Raw genomic sequence first — 14,318 nt, forward strand, 5'->3', positions numbered from 1 at the left:
TGGCTTATTCCTAAAATCTCGACATTAATCTTTAAAAACATTTCTGAACTGTGGACCCACAGGGTTAACCATGCATACTCCACTGAGTGTCCAGTTGAAATGCCTTTGTTTTCTTAAACCTGATAAGCATTAGTATTGCTGTCCCAAATCTTGTGCATTATGTTATGCTTTAAAGCAAAATAAATTTAAATGTGGTATCCCCTAATGTTATTTCTGGACTGGGACACCATGTTCACTTTGGACTAGAGTGTAGACATCCTGCATCTGTTATGTATTTTTGGTGCTTGATTTATTTACTCAATACTAGGATATTATAAAGCAAAATTGAGAAAAATAAACAGAAAATAAAAGTTGAAAAAACTAAAGCAGTGAATTAGGAATATTTTCTTTTTCTTGCTCCTTTCTTCCCAATCTCTGTGTCCAAAGTTAAAATGCCTAGTACCTATGGCTAATGTATGTATGTGTTAATGAGCCAAGATTGGTAATATTCGCTCATCAATGAAATTACCCTGAGTCTAATTCAAAAACAATTTGACTGCACCCTGGGAGATCCGTCAAACTCATAAGTATCATGAGTTTCTACCTCATTTGCAGGATTTATTTGCAATTAAGATGCTTAGCTCTTCCTAGCAAATTATTTTATGTCATTTCTTTTGCATTTCAGCTTCCTGATTCATACCCATTTGGGCAAAAACTATCTCATTTACAGAAACATATTTTGTTTTAGATACAGTGACTTACATTATTGCCCAGCCTAGGAGCCTGGGCCAAGATGCACCTGGAACCAGGGGGTGGTGGTATGATGCAAAAGAAAGAATGTGGGGCTTTGCAGCCATATTCACTTGAGTTCAAATCTTCCCCCTGCTGAATACCCTCAGAGGGAGTGGACTTGGGCAAGGTTCTTACCCCTTTGAGCCTTGAGAGTGTGTGTTCATGGCACACCAGAGGCTCTCTCAAAACCTATACCAGGTTCTGAGGGTATTTGGCACGGGAAGTAGGTTTGACCTTGCTAGGCCATTTGATTAAGAGGAAGCTGTGTCCAGCCTCACCACATCTTATGCTTGGTCCATGCCTCATGGCCACCCCCAGCCCAGTCAGGCACTGCCCAGAGACTGCTGCACTCATACACCATATGCAGGCCCAAGAGATTAACTCTCTTTTCCTACTAATCATGGTATTATCACTGATACAGTTCTTCATTTTCATTCTAGTTCATTGACTGGCTCTTCAGCATCATGGAATCCCCTAAAAAAGCCCTCTCAGCAAAATCCAGGGATCTTTTAAAAGGTATCATTTCCATACTTGATGCCCAACACAGGTGAAAACCATCTGGTTGTCTTGCTGCAAGACAGCTTGCTACTGTATATTGGTTCCTGAAAGGGCTCATCTTGGTTTAGCTTAAGGAAGCAATCGGGCTATCACTGATGGTGGCATTTTGAAACAAAAAGGTGGATTAATGAGAGTTCCAGTGCCATTAAATTTAACTTTTACTTAAATATTTTTTAAATGTTTCATCATAATAGTAAAATATTATTTTAAATAAAATTTAGAAAATTCAGAAAAGTAAAATAAGAAGCAAAGAGGAACCAGAAGTCCCATCACCCAATAGCTGTTTTACTATTTTCCTTAAGAAGTTTTTACCCTGTGTATGTGTTGTTTTAACATATAATCATATACAGTTGAAAAAATACAACAGACAATTTGAATATTGTGTTTTTTTATTTGAACATTATTTCAAAAGCATTTTAGCCTGTTGTTTATTGGCTTTATAAGTAGTTTATTTACTGGCTGCATAGTATTTTGCCAAGGGACATAGACATTTCCCTTGCTTTCAGGCATTGGGATGGTTTTCTGTATTTTTTATACTTCCCTATTGACTTTATTAAACTATGACGATGGAATCCACAAACATGGAGGCTCTTTCTGTGGAAACTATGTAGATTCTTTTACTCAAAGCTAAGAAGTTATTGGGGCATTGGCCCTATGGCCTGAGAGAGCTTGTACGTGTCATCTGTGTCCTGGGACTTGGGGATCTGGAGCCTAACAGTGGCTGTTGCTGATGCCACTGACATGCTGTAAGATACTACACTGAAAAGCCTCACCTTAGGAAAATTTTCTGGTATTCTACTCTTATGATAATTTATCTGGTCAGCCTAAAGTCATAGTATTACCATATGTTACCTTAGGTATGGTATAATTTATTGATCTCCAAACAAGCAAGAATTCCCCAATCCATTGGTTCTGATCCTCCTTCCTCCCCCCAGTGTTGGGGGGAGGGGTGCGCCAGGGGGCGGTGCATATGTGTAATTGAATAGTGCCCCCAGGTGATTCTGATAGCCACAGGCCCTAGCTGAGAATCGAGGCTGTCTTCTGGCATGGTTTCACTTGTTCCATCCCTAGCGGCCTGTTGCTAGGATTTTCCACGTTCATTTGCCTCAGGGAGTTTGGACTCATTTTTAATGGCCACAGAGCCACAATACCATTTGTTGCTCCAAATATATATTGTCTTAGGCTACGACATTAACAACTGGTGCTGATGAGGAAAATAGCTGTGGAAACACGTGTTCACTTGGTTACATAGTCAAGGACATATTAGAGTCATACAATAATTGCATAACCCTGGCTTACCTGTATTCTCTCATACTATTATATTTTAAACAATAACTCATTATATTTCTATTAATATTCTAAAATAAGGTAAATAATAAGTTACCTAAAGGGATTACACAGAACCATGTACTTCAAATTGATTCCTGAATCAGTTTTTTTGTTGTTGTTGCCTTTTAGTTAAGTGTTTAATGGAACTACCATATTCATGTAGAAAAAAATACACACAAATCTTAAGTAGATTTTCCCAAAGTGAACACACCATGTAGTCAGTTTTTGTGTTAATTCTGCAGAATTTCCCATTAATTGGTTGTAGCATAACCTTTCTAAACAAATTTTCCCTAACCTTTATAAACCATTTTCTGCCACTAAAATCCTACCAAAGACCTGATGGGGATTGTTAGTCTTGAAGATAGTCAAGTGAGAAAAGGCCAAGATCTGTGATGATACCTTTTTGATCAAAATGAGTTTTTCAAGTGCAGCTCCACCAAATACAACAATGTGCTTTATTCTTTGTTCCCTTAGCCACCCTCCTGTCCTTGAGAGTTCTCCCAGAGTTTAAGAAGAAAGCTGTGTGGACCAGAGCCTATGGTTGGTGAACATTTTTGCAGTACGCAGCAGCATTCTCAGCTGGATGAGGAAAACCATAGGGATGGAAGAAGTTTTTTCAGAATTCATGTCTGGGATTGCTAAGACAGCACACAGAGAGTTAAAGGTCATGAAAGGGCCACATAACTGACAGCTAGACATGTCTGTGCCAGGAGAAGGGGTGTGTTGCTTTGAGACCCAGGCCAGTAGAGACTGAACTAGGGACTTGAGTTTTCTTTTATTTCGCTAGAATTCAATCTGAAGATTTTATTTGTGAAAACTTGACTGTATAACCTCCTCACCCCTAAACTCCAGTAAAATAATGTTGTGAATTTTGTGTATTGACTTTGATTTGCATGAGAAGTTTTGCCAGCAAAAAACCAATCTAGTGACGATGGCATCGTGATCTATTCCCCAGAGTTTCTAGAGGATATTCACTGACTCAGTGAGTTAGTAAATTTTATTCTTATTGACAAAATACTATCTTGTAACTGCCATACACATTTTTTAAGTATAACATTAAACACTGGCTAAAGCAGATTCATTAGTTGTGGCTATAATTTCCTATGGGTTAGTCTCTTGAATTCAGCTGGAAGTTACCCAATTCAAAATAGGTTCAGTCAAAAAGGGGAATATTAGTTCACAAACTAAGTTTAAGGGTAGATCTGGTCAGGCACAGCTGCATCCAGTGGTCAGTGATGCCATCAGGCTTTGTCTCTTGGGATCATGCCACACAGTTGGCAAGATGGCTGCCAGCAACCTCAAAGTCACATCCCAGGAAAACAAAAGTGTCTTTGCCCATAGGTGGCAGAAACAATATGGGGAGGACTCTGGTTCAGCTTGGATAACAGGTGAGTCTCTGAACAAATACCCAGTCCCCTGGAGGCAGGTACTGTAAGTAACCAGGCTGGGTCATATGTCCACCCCTAATTCCCTGGGTACAGGGGGGTCAAGGCAGTCGCACCCAAGTCACATGAACTGGGTTCCCCCACAGAAGAAAGAAGATAGGATAGGATGCTGGACAGGACAGATATCTACTCTAAAGATCAAGTATCTGGATTTATGATCCCAGGTTTCAAATATTTGTGCTTCACTGTGTAACTCACACTCCTCTTTCCAAAATCACAGTTCTTTGTTTTGCTGAATTCCACAGGGTTCCCAGATACTAATAGAAAAAGAGGAAGGGAAGGAAAACGTTCAGGTAGTATTTCCCTGCATTGCTAGTATTTAATATATATTACTTCCTTGGAGGTTAGGCTATAGGGAAGTGAATTTGAAGGAAGCGGAAAGTAGCGAATTTGCACAAGAAGCTAGCCTCCCTTTTCTTCCCGCTCCTATACACTTCCTACTAATTAGAGGTTGACATCCGTCTAACAGTTACTGTTAGGTGCCAGACTATAAGTGCACTGGGAGCTCTCACTTACATTATCTTATTTAACTCTTACAGTAATACTGTTATTGTGCCACTGAGGAGATATTATTTTCTATTTTAAAACAGATAAAACAACATCTAGTAAGTGGCAGGGCTAAGCCTGGGATCAAGGTCTGAGAATCCCAGCTCCAATGCTCTTTCTGCTGCATCAGGTTCATCAGATCTCACTTTAAGATGAAAACTCCCACCAAGGATTCAGCCTCATTCATGCTTAATGTAGATTGCTGTAATCAGATAAAGAAATCAACCCTGCCTCATATTAATTGACCTGTAGAGTTGGGAATTTTTAGCGCAAAAGAGCAGGTCTGCATGGGTTGAAGGACTTTGGATTCCCAGACCCAGCTTGTAAACGTGAATGGCAATAGAGTAGTGAAGAGGAAGTGGGCAGTGAAGAACCACTCTGCAGTTTTTTCCCTTGAATCAGCAGTCAGGGATTGCTAATAACCTAGTTAAGGGATGAAGAATCAACCCAGCCTTCTAGATCCAGACTGCTCCTTTGAATTCAGCCACTTTCTTCTCATTGAAACCTTGTCTCCACTTCTACACTTGACAAGAAAACAAAAGGGAAGAAATATCTATACCCTCCCTTCCCTAGCTCTGTTTATTTTCAGCAGCCTTGAGTATAAGATTTGTAAGCTGTTCCTATTCCTGGGAACCTCTAAAGATTCTACAGTAAAAGATTCTAAATTCTAAAATCTAAAGGTTCTAAGACATGGGCCACCAGAATGATAAGACTGTTTCTTGTGGTTACCTGTATGACCACTGATAAGAATTATATTAATTCCTCAAGATATTCCAGTTTATTCTTCTAAAACCAGAAGTCTTTGCCTTTTTAAACCAGATGTCCATACTATATACAAAAGGAAAAGTGCCTCTACGAGTCTTCTTCTGTTTTGAAAACACAAATTGCCAAGACAAATAGCATGCTGGGATATACTAACAAATTAATGTGTGGGGTTAAAGCCATGTTATGTCTCTTAGAAATATGCAAACACTCTGACTTTGATTTGAAAAGTATACATTTGGAACAGATGTTGAGATCCATGCAAGTGTCTAAAATCTTTTCTGCTTTATTTGTAATGTAATAGCTCCATGGTAACTAATAGGCCATTAATAACCTTTTTGAAGTTAATTGCCAGAAGTTAACTCCTCCAAAATGATTTTAACCAAAGATAATGGCATTTTAATTATATAAGGAGTTGGACTCTGTTAGGGACTCCACTACTGTCTGGAAGTAGCTTAGTCATTTTGAGAGTAAGCAGCAGTTTTAGATTTTTGGCAAACATTTAGTAAATTGCTGTTTTAAAAGAAAGATCAGATAATTTGGTTAAGAGGATGGAGCCTTCATTAAAGCCAGAGCTGTAGGTTGGAGCCTTTCTTTCATCAGTGTGTTTCTCTGATCCCAACCAGCCTCTTTATAACTATGGGCATGTCAATGGAACATTACAGGGGGACAGAACGTGGTTGGAACAGTTCACAATGTTTATCACTCTTGTGGAAAGACACCTCACAGGATCATCCTCATGTCTAAGTGCGTATCACAATCACAGTGGTCCTAGATGAGATAATATGCTTTTATACTTTTTTGTGGGAAAGACTTTATTCTGATCCTGGGAACTCTAAAGTCTCATCTTTTTGCATATGTGATACATATAGGACAATATTTACAATGTTGAAAGTATGTACATAATCTGTTAATCTTCATAAATAGTGCAAAAGTCTTTAAAACTGGAGCTTAGCTCATCTGAATTCCAGTCAAACTTAGGGAACTTATGAAATAATTTCCACCTAAATTATTCAATATGAAACTGAATAGAAATGGCAATGATGACTCGCTGAGCTTTGGTTTTATGTTTTTTTAGATAAAAAGAATAACCTACCTCCAAGATAGCTGTGAGGATTAAAAGAGAAAATACAAAAACATGCTTTATAAATTCTAAAATATTATAGAAATGCTATTACTTTTGCATGTTTTACAGAAAATAAATAGTAGCTGTAATGCTTGAACACATGCTTGTCAACATCTATGTGGGGGCTTGGGAAGATAATGGAAATTTCTTAATTAAGAAATTGTTCTTAATAATTAAAACATTCTAGGAGCAAGTATTATATTAGAAAGATATTTAAGTTAAAAAAACCTATGTCTTCTAACCATGGGGTATCCTTTGAAATTAATCAAATATAAATCGAAACTTATAATCTAATTAATCTGATAGGTTTTTTCTGGATGTATTGATAGTAATCCATAAAGTCAGAGTTACTGTTCATTCATTTTAACAGTTATGATTGTCTACTGCATGCTACCATACAAGGTTCTAGTGTGTAAAGTGAATAAAACATAATATTCCTGTCTTCGTGGTGCTTACATTCAGAGAATATAAATTAATAAACCATCATCTAATAAAGGGAAGCATCCAGGCAATATTTAAATATCTCCTACTTCTGTCTAGCCCTTTATTATTTATAAAGGTTTAGTTTGTCATACCTTATTTACTCGTCAGAACAACATTAGGCAGTTAAGGAAAAGGGAACTGAGAGAGTCATTCAGTTAGTAAATATAGGAGCTAGATCTCACCCCATCACCATGTCTGATCCAGGGAAGAAGGGTCCATAGTGTTCATCAGGAGAACATGATCCCTCAAAAAGATTAAGGACCATCCTTTAGAGCCAGTGACAGAAATTGGATTTTGTGCCCTCCTTTAGCCTAATCTCACCTTGCAGCAAAGCAAAGCACTGATAAACAACCAGAGGTTTAATGCCAAAAGGGAGGTAAAACTTTCAACTGAGGACTTTGGGGATAAGACAGAAGGCAAATATATTAAACTGAAATTAATTGGATAGGATAGCAGTGAGATTCATTTCAAGGTAAAATGACAAAACATCTCAAAGAAACTCAAAGAATTATACTGTCAAAGATGGGGAGTTCCAATGAATTCACTCAGGTTTCTCTTTGAAGGTCAGAGAATTGCTGATAATCACACTCCAAAAGAACTGGGAATGGAGGAAGAAGATGCGATTGAAGTATATCAGGAACAAACAAGGGGTCATTCAACAGTTTGGAATTCTTATTTTTTCTTTTCCTTTAATAAGTTTTTATTTATTAAAAATAGTTCTTTTGTAATGTGTCCAAAACAGAATTGAAAACTGGCACCCCATCTCTTTAAAACATCTGGTATTTTGAATTCTAGTGCTCAGTATTCATTATTGTTTGTTTTCATTGTGCCAATGTTGGTGATCAAGACTCAGCCCTCTTCATATTGCCCTCTCCTTTAAAAAAATTATATGTGTGCACAGAGAGGTCACCTTTTCCAGGACCGTGCATTTTCAGGCTTGTGGCGGGTGATAAATAAGATCGAGCAATGAGAGTTCCTTGTCTTTCCAGTTGGCCCTGAAGTTGTAGTATGTGAATACTTCACTCCTGGACTATGACTTTCAGTGGGAGATGGAAGTTTTTCAGAGAACTGAACTGTGGAAAAAGGACCTTTCCTTAACTTGAAGCTACTTTTAAAATCTGAGGGTCTAGACCAAAAGAAGAGGACTATTTAGTTGGAGCCTGGAGTCAAGATGACAGATGTGGTGGGAGTGATGACTAACTCCAAAGATGGCTTCACTGAAGAGAAAAGGATTTTAAGATTAAAAACAATCTTGTCAGAAGGCCCCAGAAAAGTTCTAATTTTCATTAACAATTAATAAAGTTATTCACGCAGAAGTGTATGCAATAGAACACTGCCTCTTTTTAATTTTATTTGTACTTCTTGGCCTCCAATATGGGTTGTAAATGGTCATTGCCTATACAAGCTTCACTAAACTAAACAAAATATCTGTAAAAACCATAAAAAAAAAAAAAAAGACAAAGAGCAAAAATCCAGGACTTAACTGCACACCTGGGGGGACTAGAAAAAGTACAGCAAACTAACTCCAAAGCAAACAAAAGGTAAGAAACAAAGATTAGAGCAGAAATAAATGAAATTGAGAACATTTTGCTTATGTTAAGCAAAATAAGCGAATAATTCCCTAGTAATAAATTGTTTATGGTGCCTGGCATATGGTTGGCACAAAGTGTTCCTTAATGAATGTAGGCACTCCCTCTCCTGAGGTTCACCTGTTTGTTGAACAAAAACTTACGCCCAGGACAACAGTGTTTCTTGAAAACCATATTGGAGTAAAATAAAACCCTTTTATATTGAATGGATAGGTTTGGAACAAGTATTAGTTAATGCTTTTAATTCAACTACTTTGATAAAAAGTTCAGGGGCTCTGATATTACTTACATAATTTAGGTAGAATTTTGCTGAATGGTGAAATAAATTCTCCAAAGCAGATTTGATGTATGCATTTTTAACCTTTTTTTTTTCCCTCAGCACCAGAGGCACTGGTGATGTTGATTACTATTCCTTAGCTTGGGTTACCTGGAACTTCAGGCAATGCAGTTTGGCATATGAAACTCCAAAGACAGATCATTTAAAAAGTTATGTCTTAAAGCTTCAGTGGCTGAGAGATTTCAAATGGAGTCGAGAGGTCACTCTGGTGGACATTCTGACACACTATACACTATACACTATATAGATAGATTTTAGGTTTTAATATATTGGAATAGCTAGAAGTAAATACCTGAAACTACCAAATTCCAACCCAGTAGCCTTGAATCTTGAAGATGATTGTTTAACAATGTAGCTTACAAAGGGTGACAGTGTGATTGTGAAAGCCTTGTGGATCACACTCCATTTATCCAGTGTATGGATGGATGAGTAGAAAAATGGGGACAAAAACTAAATGAAAAATACGGTGGAATGGGGGGTGGGGGGATGATTTGGGTGTTCTTTTTTATTTTTTATTCTTATTCTTTCTGGTATAAGGAAAATGATCAAAAATAGATTGGGGTGATGAATGCACAACTATATGATGGTGCTGTGAACAACTGATTATACACCATGGATGACTGTATTGTATGTGACTATATCTTAATAAAACTGAATTTTTAAAAAAAAGTCTTATGTTTCCAAAATATCTAACGGTTCCTATTTCACCTATACTAATTAGATTTGAGAAACTAAGCCCTTGTCTACACTGTACAAAATGAAATGGAGAGTTGATGGCCACATAGTTAAAACAGATTGCCAAAGAAATCAACTTTGGAATCTGGGTTACGTCCAATTAACTAGATGTTTTGACTTCACTATACCTGGATTTCTTAACTGGGTGAACGTGAACTTGAGTGGAAAAAAAATTACATCTTTATTTTCACTAACCTCTAATAAAATTTAGTATTTCTTTCAATTATGAATACAATCAACCACAGAAATATTAATTACCTGTGACTTTGTTACCAGAAGAAATCACAGATACTCTTATTACAGTTGCAGATATCTCAAATTATTGTCAACCATCATCACTACTTCAAAGTTACAGTAATTATAAATTCACTTGTGTTTCCTCTTTCATCTATTTTTTAGAAAGAAGGATGGTTGTGAGGATAATCTGGCTTAAAATAAAGTATTATTTAATAATGAAATTTTAATTTCTTTTAATGACCCCATATGATATAGTTTCTCTAATTCCTTATCTTCATTTTAGTGATGGTAGATAATTTAGCAACCACAATTTTTATTGGGAGGAAGCTAGACTCATCTAGTTTTCAAAGGCATTCTAGTCTTTTTGCATACTAAAGCTTTTAGTAGTATATATTTTTAAATTTAGAAATAAAATAAGCAACTTTAAAAGTGAAATAAAATGCTTTTTAAAAGAATAATTTTTAGTACTTTTTCCATTTCAAAGTTCCAAGTACAACCTTAAATTTATAAAACTATCAAGTATCTTTATAAATACGCAATTGTTCCTTTTCAAATGTTTTATTTAATGAAAATAAGAGTACCCATTTTTTAAATTGCATTTTTATTACCAAGTTTTTTTTGCAGGAATATATTTAATAAGTTTTTTATATAGCTACTGGATAATAAGATCTCTAATATTTCTTTTCAAAAAAAGTGAGTGCTACATTAGTGGTACAGAAATTATTCTATTAGTCAATTATTAACATATTTTTTAGCTCTCAAAAGAAAGGAGCATTTTTCAAAACTAAAAGTAATGACTTTGGTTAGTAATTAGCAATAATAACTCAGTAATAAATAATATGAAACATCACTAGTTATTAATTTTCTTGCCTCCTTTAAATCATTTACTATATTTTAATACTTTTTATCTACCTTCTGTGATTTAGAAAAGGAAGGAAGGAAAGGAAAGGGAGGGGAGGGGAGGGGAGGGGAGGAATAGGGCATTATATATGTATTTCCCAAAGGCCTAATCTATTTTCATCAGAGTCCTCTTTTAAGGCATCAAAATCCAAATAATTTATGTAATGTAAATGAATACTCTTTCAAGTTTTGGAAAAAATGTTTAATTTTCTAAGTGTTTAATGTTTAAGGTAGGAGTTGAATAACTAGAGACAATGACATTTGTCTAAAAATGTTATTCTAGACAACTGTAAGGCACATTTCTCATCACTCCCTACAGATCGCTCAGAAGTGAATAGGAATAAATGTAAATAGATGCAATTTAGGTTATCAACTTTGGTTTTCCAATTTAATTTAATCTACTCTAATTGTTCCCCTATTAACTGAAGCAGCAAAACATTCAAGCTTCACAAAACGTAAATGTAGATAGTATAAAATCCACAGCTTTGGTGAAGCAGGTGGTGCAGAGTTTATGTTTTGAAAATACAATGTGTGAGAAAGACTGCTGTGGTGTGTCTAGAGTTTTTGAGGGGTATGCATCTATTTCATGTAATAGTTTGTCAAATAGTAGGTATTTTTCCACCAGAACTTTGTGTTGTGTTTATTGCCACTGAATCCGCAAGCCTGTCTTTTTAAAAATTCAACATCAGAATACTGTGCTTCACATTTTCTTCTTTTTAATTGGAAAGACTCCAAGGACATCTCTTCTTTCTGAGTAAAGATGACTGTAGGTAAAATACATACCTAATATGTGGAAAGAATCGTAGTTTTAAAATATAGTCAGATGTATTTTACCACAATAAAAAATAAAAATACAGTCAGATTGTTTCCTGGATTCTCTGGAGAAGACACCAAGAGTGCAACTCAGATGGAACACTTAAAGAAGTGTCTACAGATTTTCTGTACAGGAGAAAAGAAAGCAAACTCCTCTATCCCACTTATTTTTTTTAATCCAAAGAATTAATTTTTCCCTTTCTTTGCGATAGCTCTCTTTACCCCCTCTAAAGTTTAACACTTGTTTTCTCTCTACAAGTGTTGTTATATGTCTAATATCCATCATCCTGGGAATCTCTGAAGGTTAGGCTGAGGAACTAAAATTGAATAATGGATGTCTTTTCCTAATTTCCTAGGGAAAAAATTAACTTAATTGATAAGATTTTCTAAATTGTAAGTTTTGTTTTATAATTTTTTTCTTGAGCTTTTAGCACCTGCTTCCATTTGCCTACTAGGAAGTACTAGCACATGAAGCCAAATAAACAAGAAAGAAAATAGACATAAATGGGAAAAACAGAAACACCCAAGCATACTTAGTTTGACATCTAGATTTTGTTTGTAGAAACTGTGCCCATGGCCATAATTTCTATATTTCATGTATAACGCAGTTATATTTTCTGCTAGTAATATTCTTCTTAGTCCATCAGTGAAATATTGATATATTTTGTCTCATGATGCCCTACAAAAAGCATTATAATTTCCAAGTGCTTTACTAACAAGTACTAGTCTGTGCTGTAAGGCTTCCTCTTTGCTTTCCTCATGTTCACACACATCTGTTAAGGTAGATGGCAACACAAACCAAAAAACTCAGAAGAATACAAAACCAAAACTAAACAAAACAAAAAACTACTTACCTATAAAAAGCATCATGAGATATATTTCCAGTACATATGGGAAATAGATAGTTAAGTCAAAAGGCAACTTGGTAGAGTAAGTGCCAAATGATTCAAAATAAGGCAGTGACTGATAGATGGCAAATGCTGTTAGAAAAAAAAAAAAGAATCATTAAGGTTTCCTTCCATATCTGAAGTCTCCATAACTGAAGGATATTTTGTATTTGGTAATGGCAGCGTTGTGATTGCTGAATACTTTAGCTAAAGCTACAGTTTAATAAAGAAATTTGCTGAGTGATTAAATTGGCAAGGCAATTAGACTTGTTGAATTCTTGTCCATCTCATACTTTATTATGCCTCAAGAGAAGTTGCTTACAGTGTTTCTTAATATGCATCTTAAAAACCACATGTCCCTTTAGCTACAAATAGAAGTAAGAGACAAATAAATTTGGAAAATGCTTCACATGATCTTTTCCTCTTGTTTCACAACGTATTAGCATAGTAGAGATTTTAAAAAGTTGTGCTACAAAGAAACCAGTTTCACCAACATTTCCTCAGTTTAACCAACCTCAGAAAATCTCCTTCACCACCTCCTAGTAGTACTTAATAAAAATTCTGAAGAACATTGTGAGAAATGCTGGCCTAAATTATTTTGCAGGAGAACGCTGGTGTCAGATAAAAAAAACAGAGATGAAATTTTATCTCCTGTACAGATTTGTGATAACATTTCATGGAATGAAATAATAATACTATGATTAAGATGTTATTAGCATAAACAAGTTAAAAAAAAGAAGAAATGAAAGAGAAGTCCACAATGAGCCTTCTGACTCCCACCCACTACCTCCTGTCTCCCTCCCACTCCAGCCCAGTGCCCACAGCTGTCAGTGCCAGACAACAGAGAATTCACAAGTAAAACCAAAGCATGCCACTATCTAAGATTTCCATGGGCTATACCTAAGTCTTTAGCATTTTATCAGTATAATTGATTTGGTTATTTATATAAACTTGGTTCTTGGAAATTATAGTTATTAAGATAGTGTTATCAAAAGTCAAGGAGGTTTCCTTAATAGCATGTTTTTATACTTGGGGACATATAATATATATAAAAATAAAATTAGTCACCTACATTCCACCATCCAGAATCAACATTTTGTCATATATGCTTCCAGACTTTTCTGCATCTATCTTAATTCTTAATTGCATGAATAAGTTTATGAATCTAATTTTAATAAAAGGATTTAGGTTATATAGCAATCATATAGGAGCATGATCTTCCTAGAAAGGAGAAGGACTGACCATGAATAACAAAGGAAAAGTCCTCATACATTTATTGGGCCCTTATTTTTATGAAGACATTTGTCCTCTTTCCACCTCACTCCTTTATATAGTTTTTATGACATTTTCCATAGACTATAACAAAGTAATGTACTTAATAAATACTTCATTGAGTGAGGGATTTCATTCTCAAAGAAATGGGAAATCAAGTTTTTTATGGTTTTCAAGATTATTCTCTAGAATCTCTTGGCATGGTCTATTTCAAAATTTAATAATACTTCCTTTAGAAAACAAAGCAAATTTAAAAATTCCTTCTGTATAATATGATTTACTTTAATTTAAACTTTTCTTTTCTCTGATCATCAGTAGATAGAAAACATGTGGTTATATTTTATATACTAGTCTTTAAATACTTTACAGTTATTAGCAACATCACCATCATTTTATGTTAAATCCGTTTTCTTAGGTTTTCGCTTAGTTTCCTTAATATGTTTTCTTTAATTTCTTTATGCCTTCAGTTTTCAAAACTTTAATCATGTCTCTTTCATAAACCTCCCTACCTGTCTGCCAAATCCATTA

At 35.3% G+C, this 14,318-nt stretch overlaps 2 protein-coding genes and 1 pseudogene across 3 annotated transcripts in view; 2 read left to right on the forward strand and 1 right to left on the reverse strand.

Annotated features, from left to right (window-relative positions):
• Positions 1-3,527, forward strand: part of FOCAD (focadhesin) — a 341,517-nt gene extending 337,990 nt beyond the window's left edge. The window contains exons 41-42 of the mRNA XM_037798691.1: positions 1,212-1,287; positions 3,133-3,527. Of these exons, the coding sequence (XP_037654619.1) occupies positions 1,212-1,287; positions 3,133-3,206 (150 nt within the window). The 3' untranslated portion in view covers positions 3,207-3,527. The remainder of the gene's footprint in view (positions 1-1,211; positions 1,288-3,132) is intronic.
• The window catches only part of HACD4 (3-hydroxyacyl-CoA dehydratase 4), a 65,898-nt gene that overhangs the window by 3,568 nt on the left and 48,012 nt on the right, over positions 1-14,318 (reverse strand). The window contains exons 6-7 of one of the 2 annotated variants that reach the window (XM_037798692.1): positions 12,486-12,611; positions 11,518-11,601 (exon numbers count right to left, since the gene is read on the reverse strand). In XM_037798692.1, coding sequence (XP_037654620.1) covers positions 11,519-11,601; positions 12,486-12,611 — 209 coding nt within the window. In that variant the 3' untranslated portion in view covers position 11,518. Of the gene's footprint in view, positions 1-11,517; positions 11,602-12,485; positions 12,612-14,318 lie in introns of those variants that run through there. The other variant, XM_037798693.1, reaches the window with a different exon arrangement.
• On the forward strand, positions 3,941-8,381 carry LOC119505068 (annotated as a pseudogene).

The sequence above is a fragment of the Choloepus didactylus genome, chromosome 10, assembly GCF_015220235.1.
Source record: "Choloepus didactylus isolate mChoDid1 chromosome 10, mChoDid1.pri, whole genome shotgun sequence".
Lineage (NCBI taxonomy): Eukaryota > Metazoa > Chordata > Mammalia > Pilosa > Megalonychidae > Choloepus > Choloepus didactylus.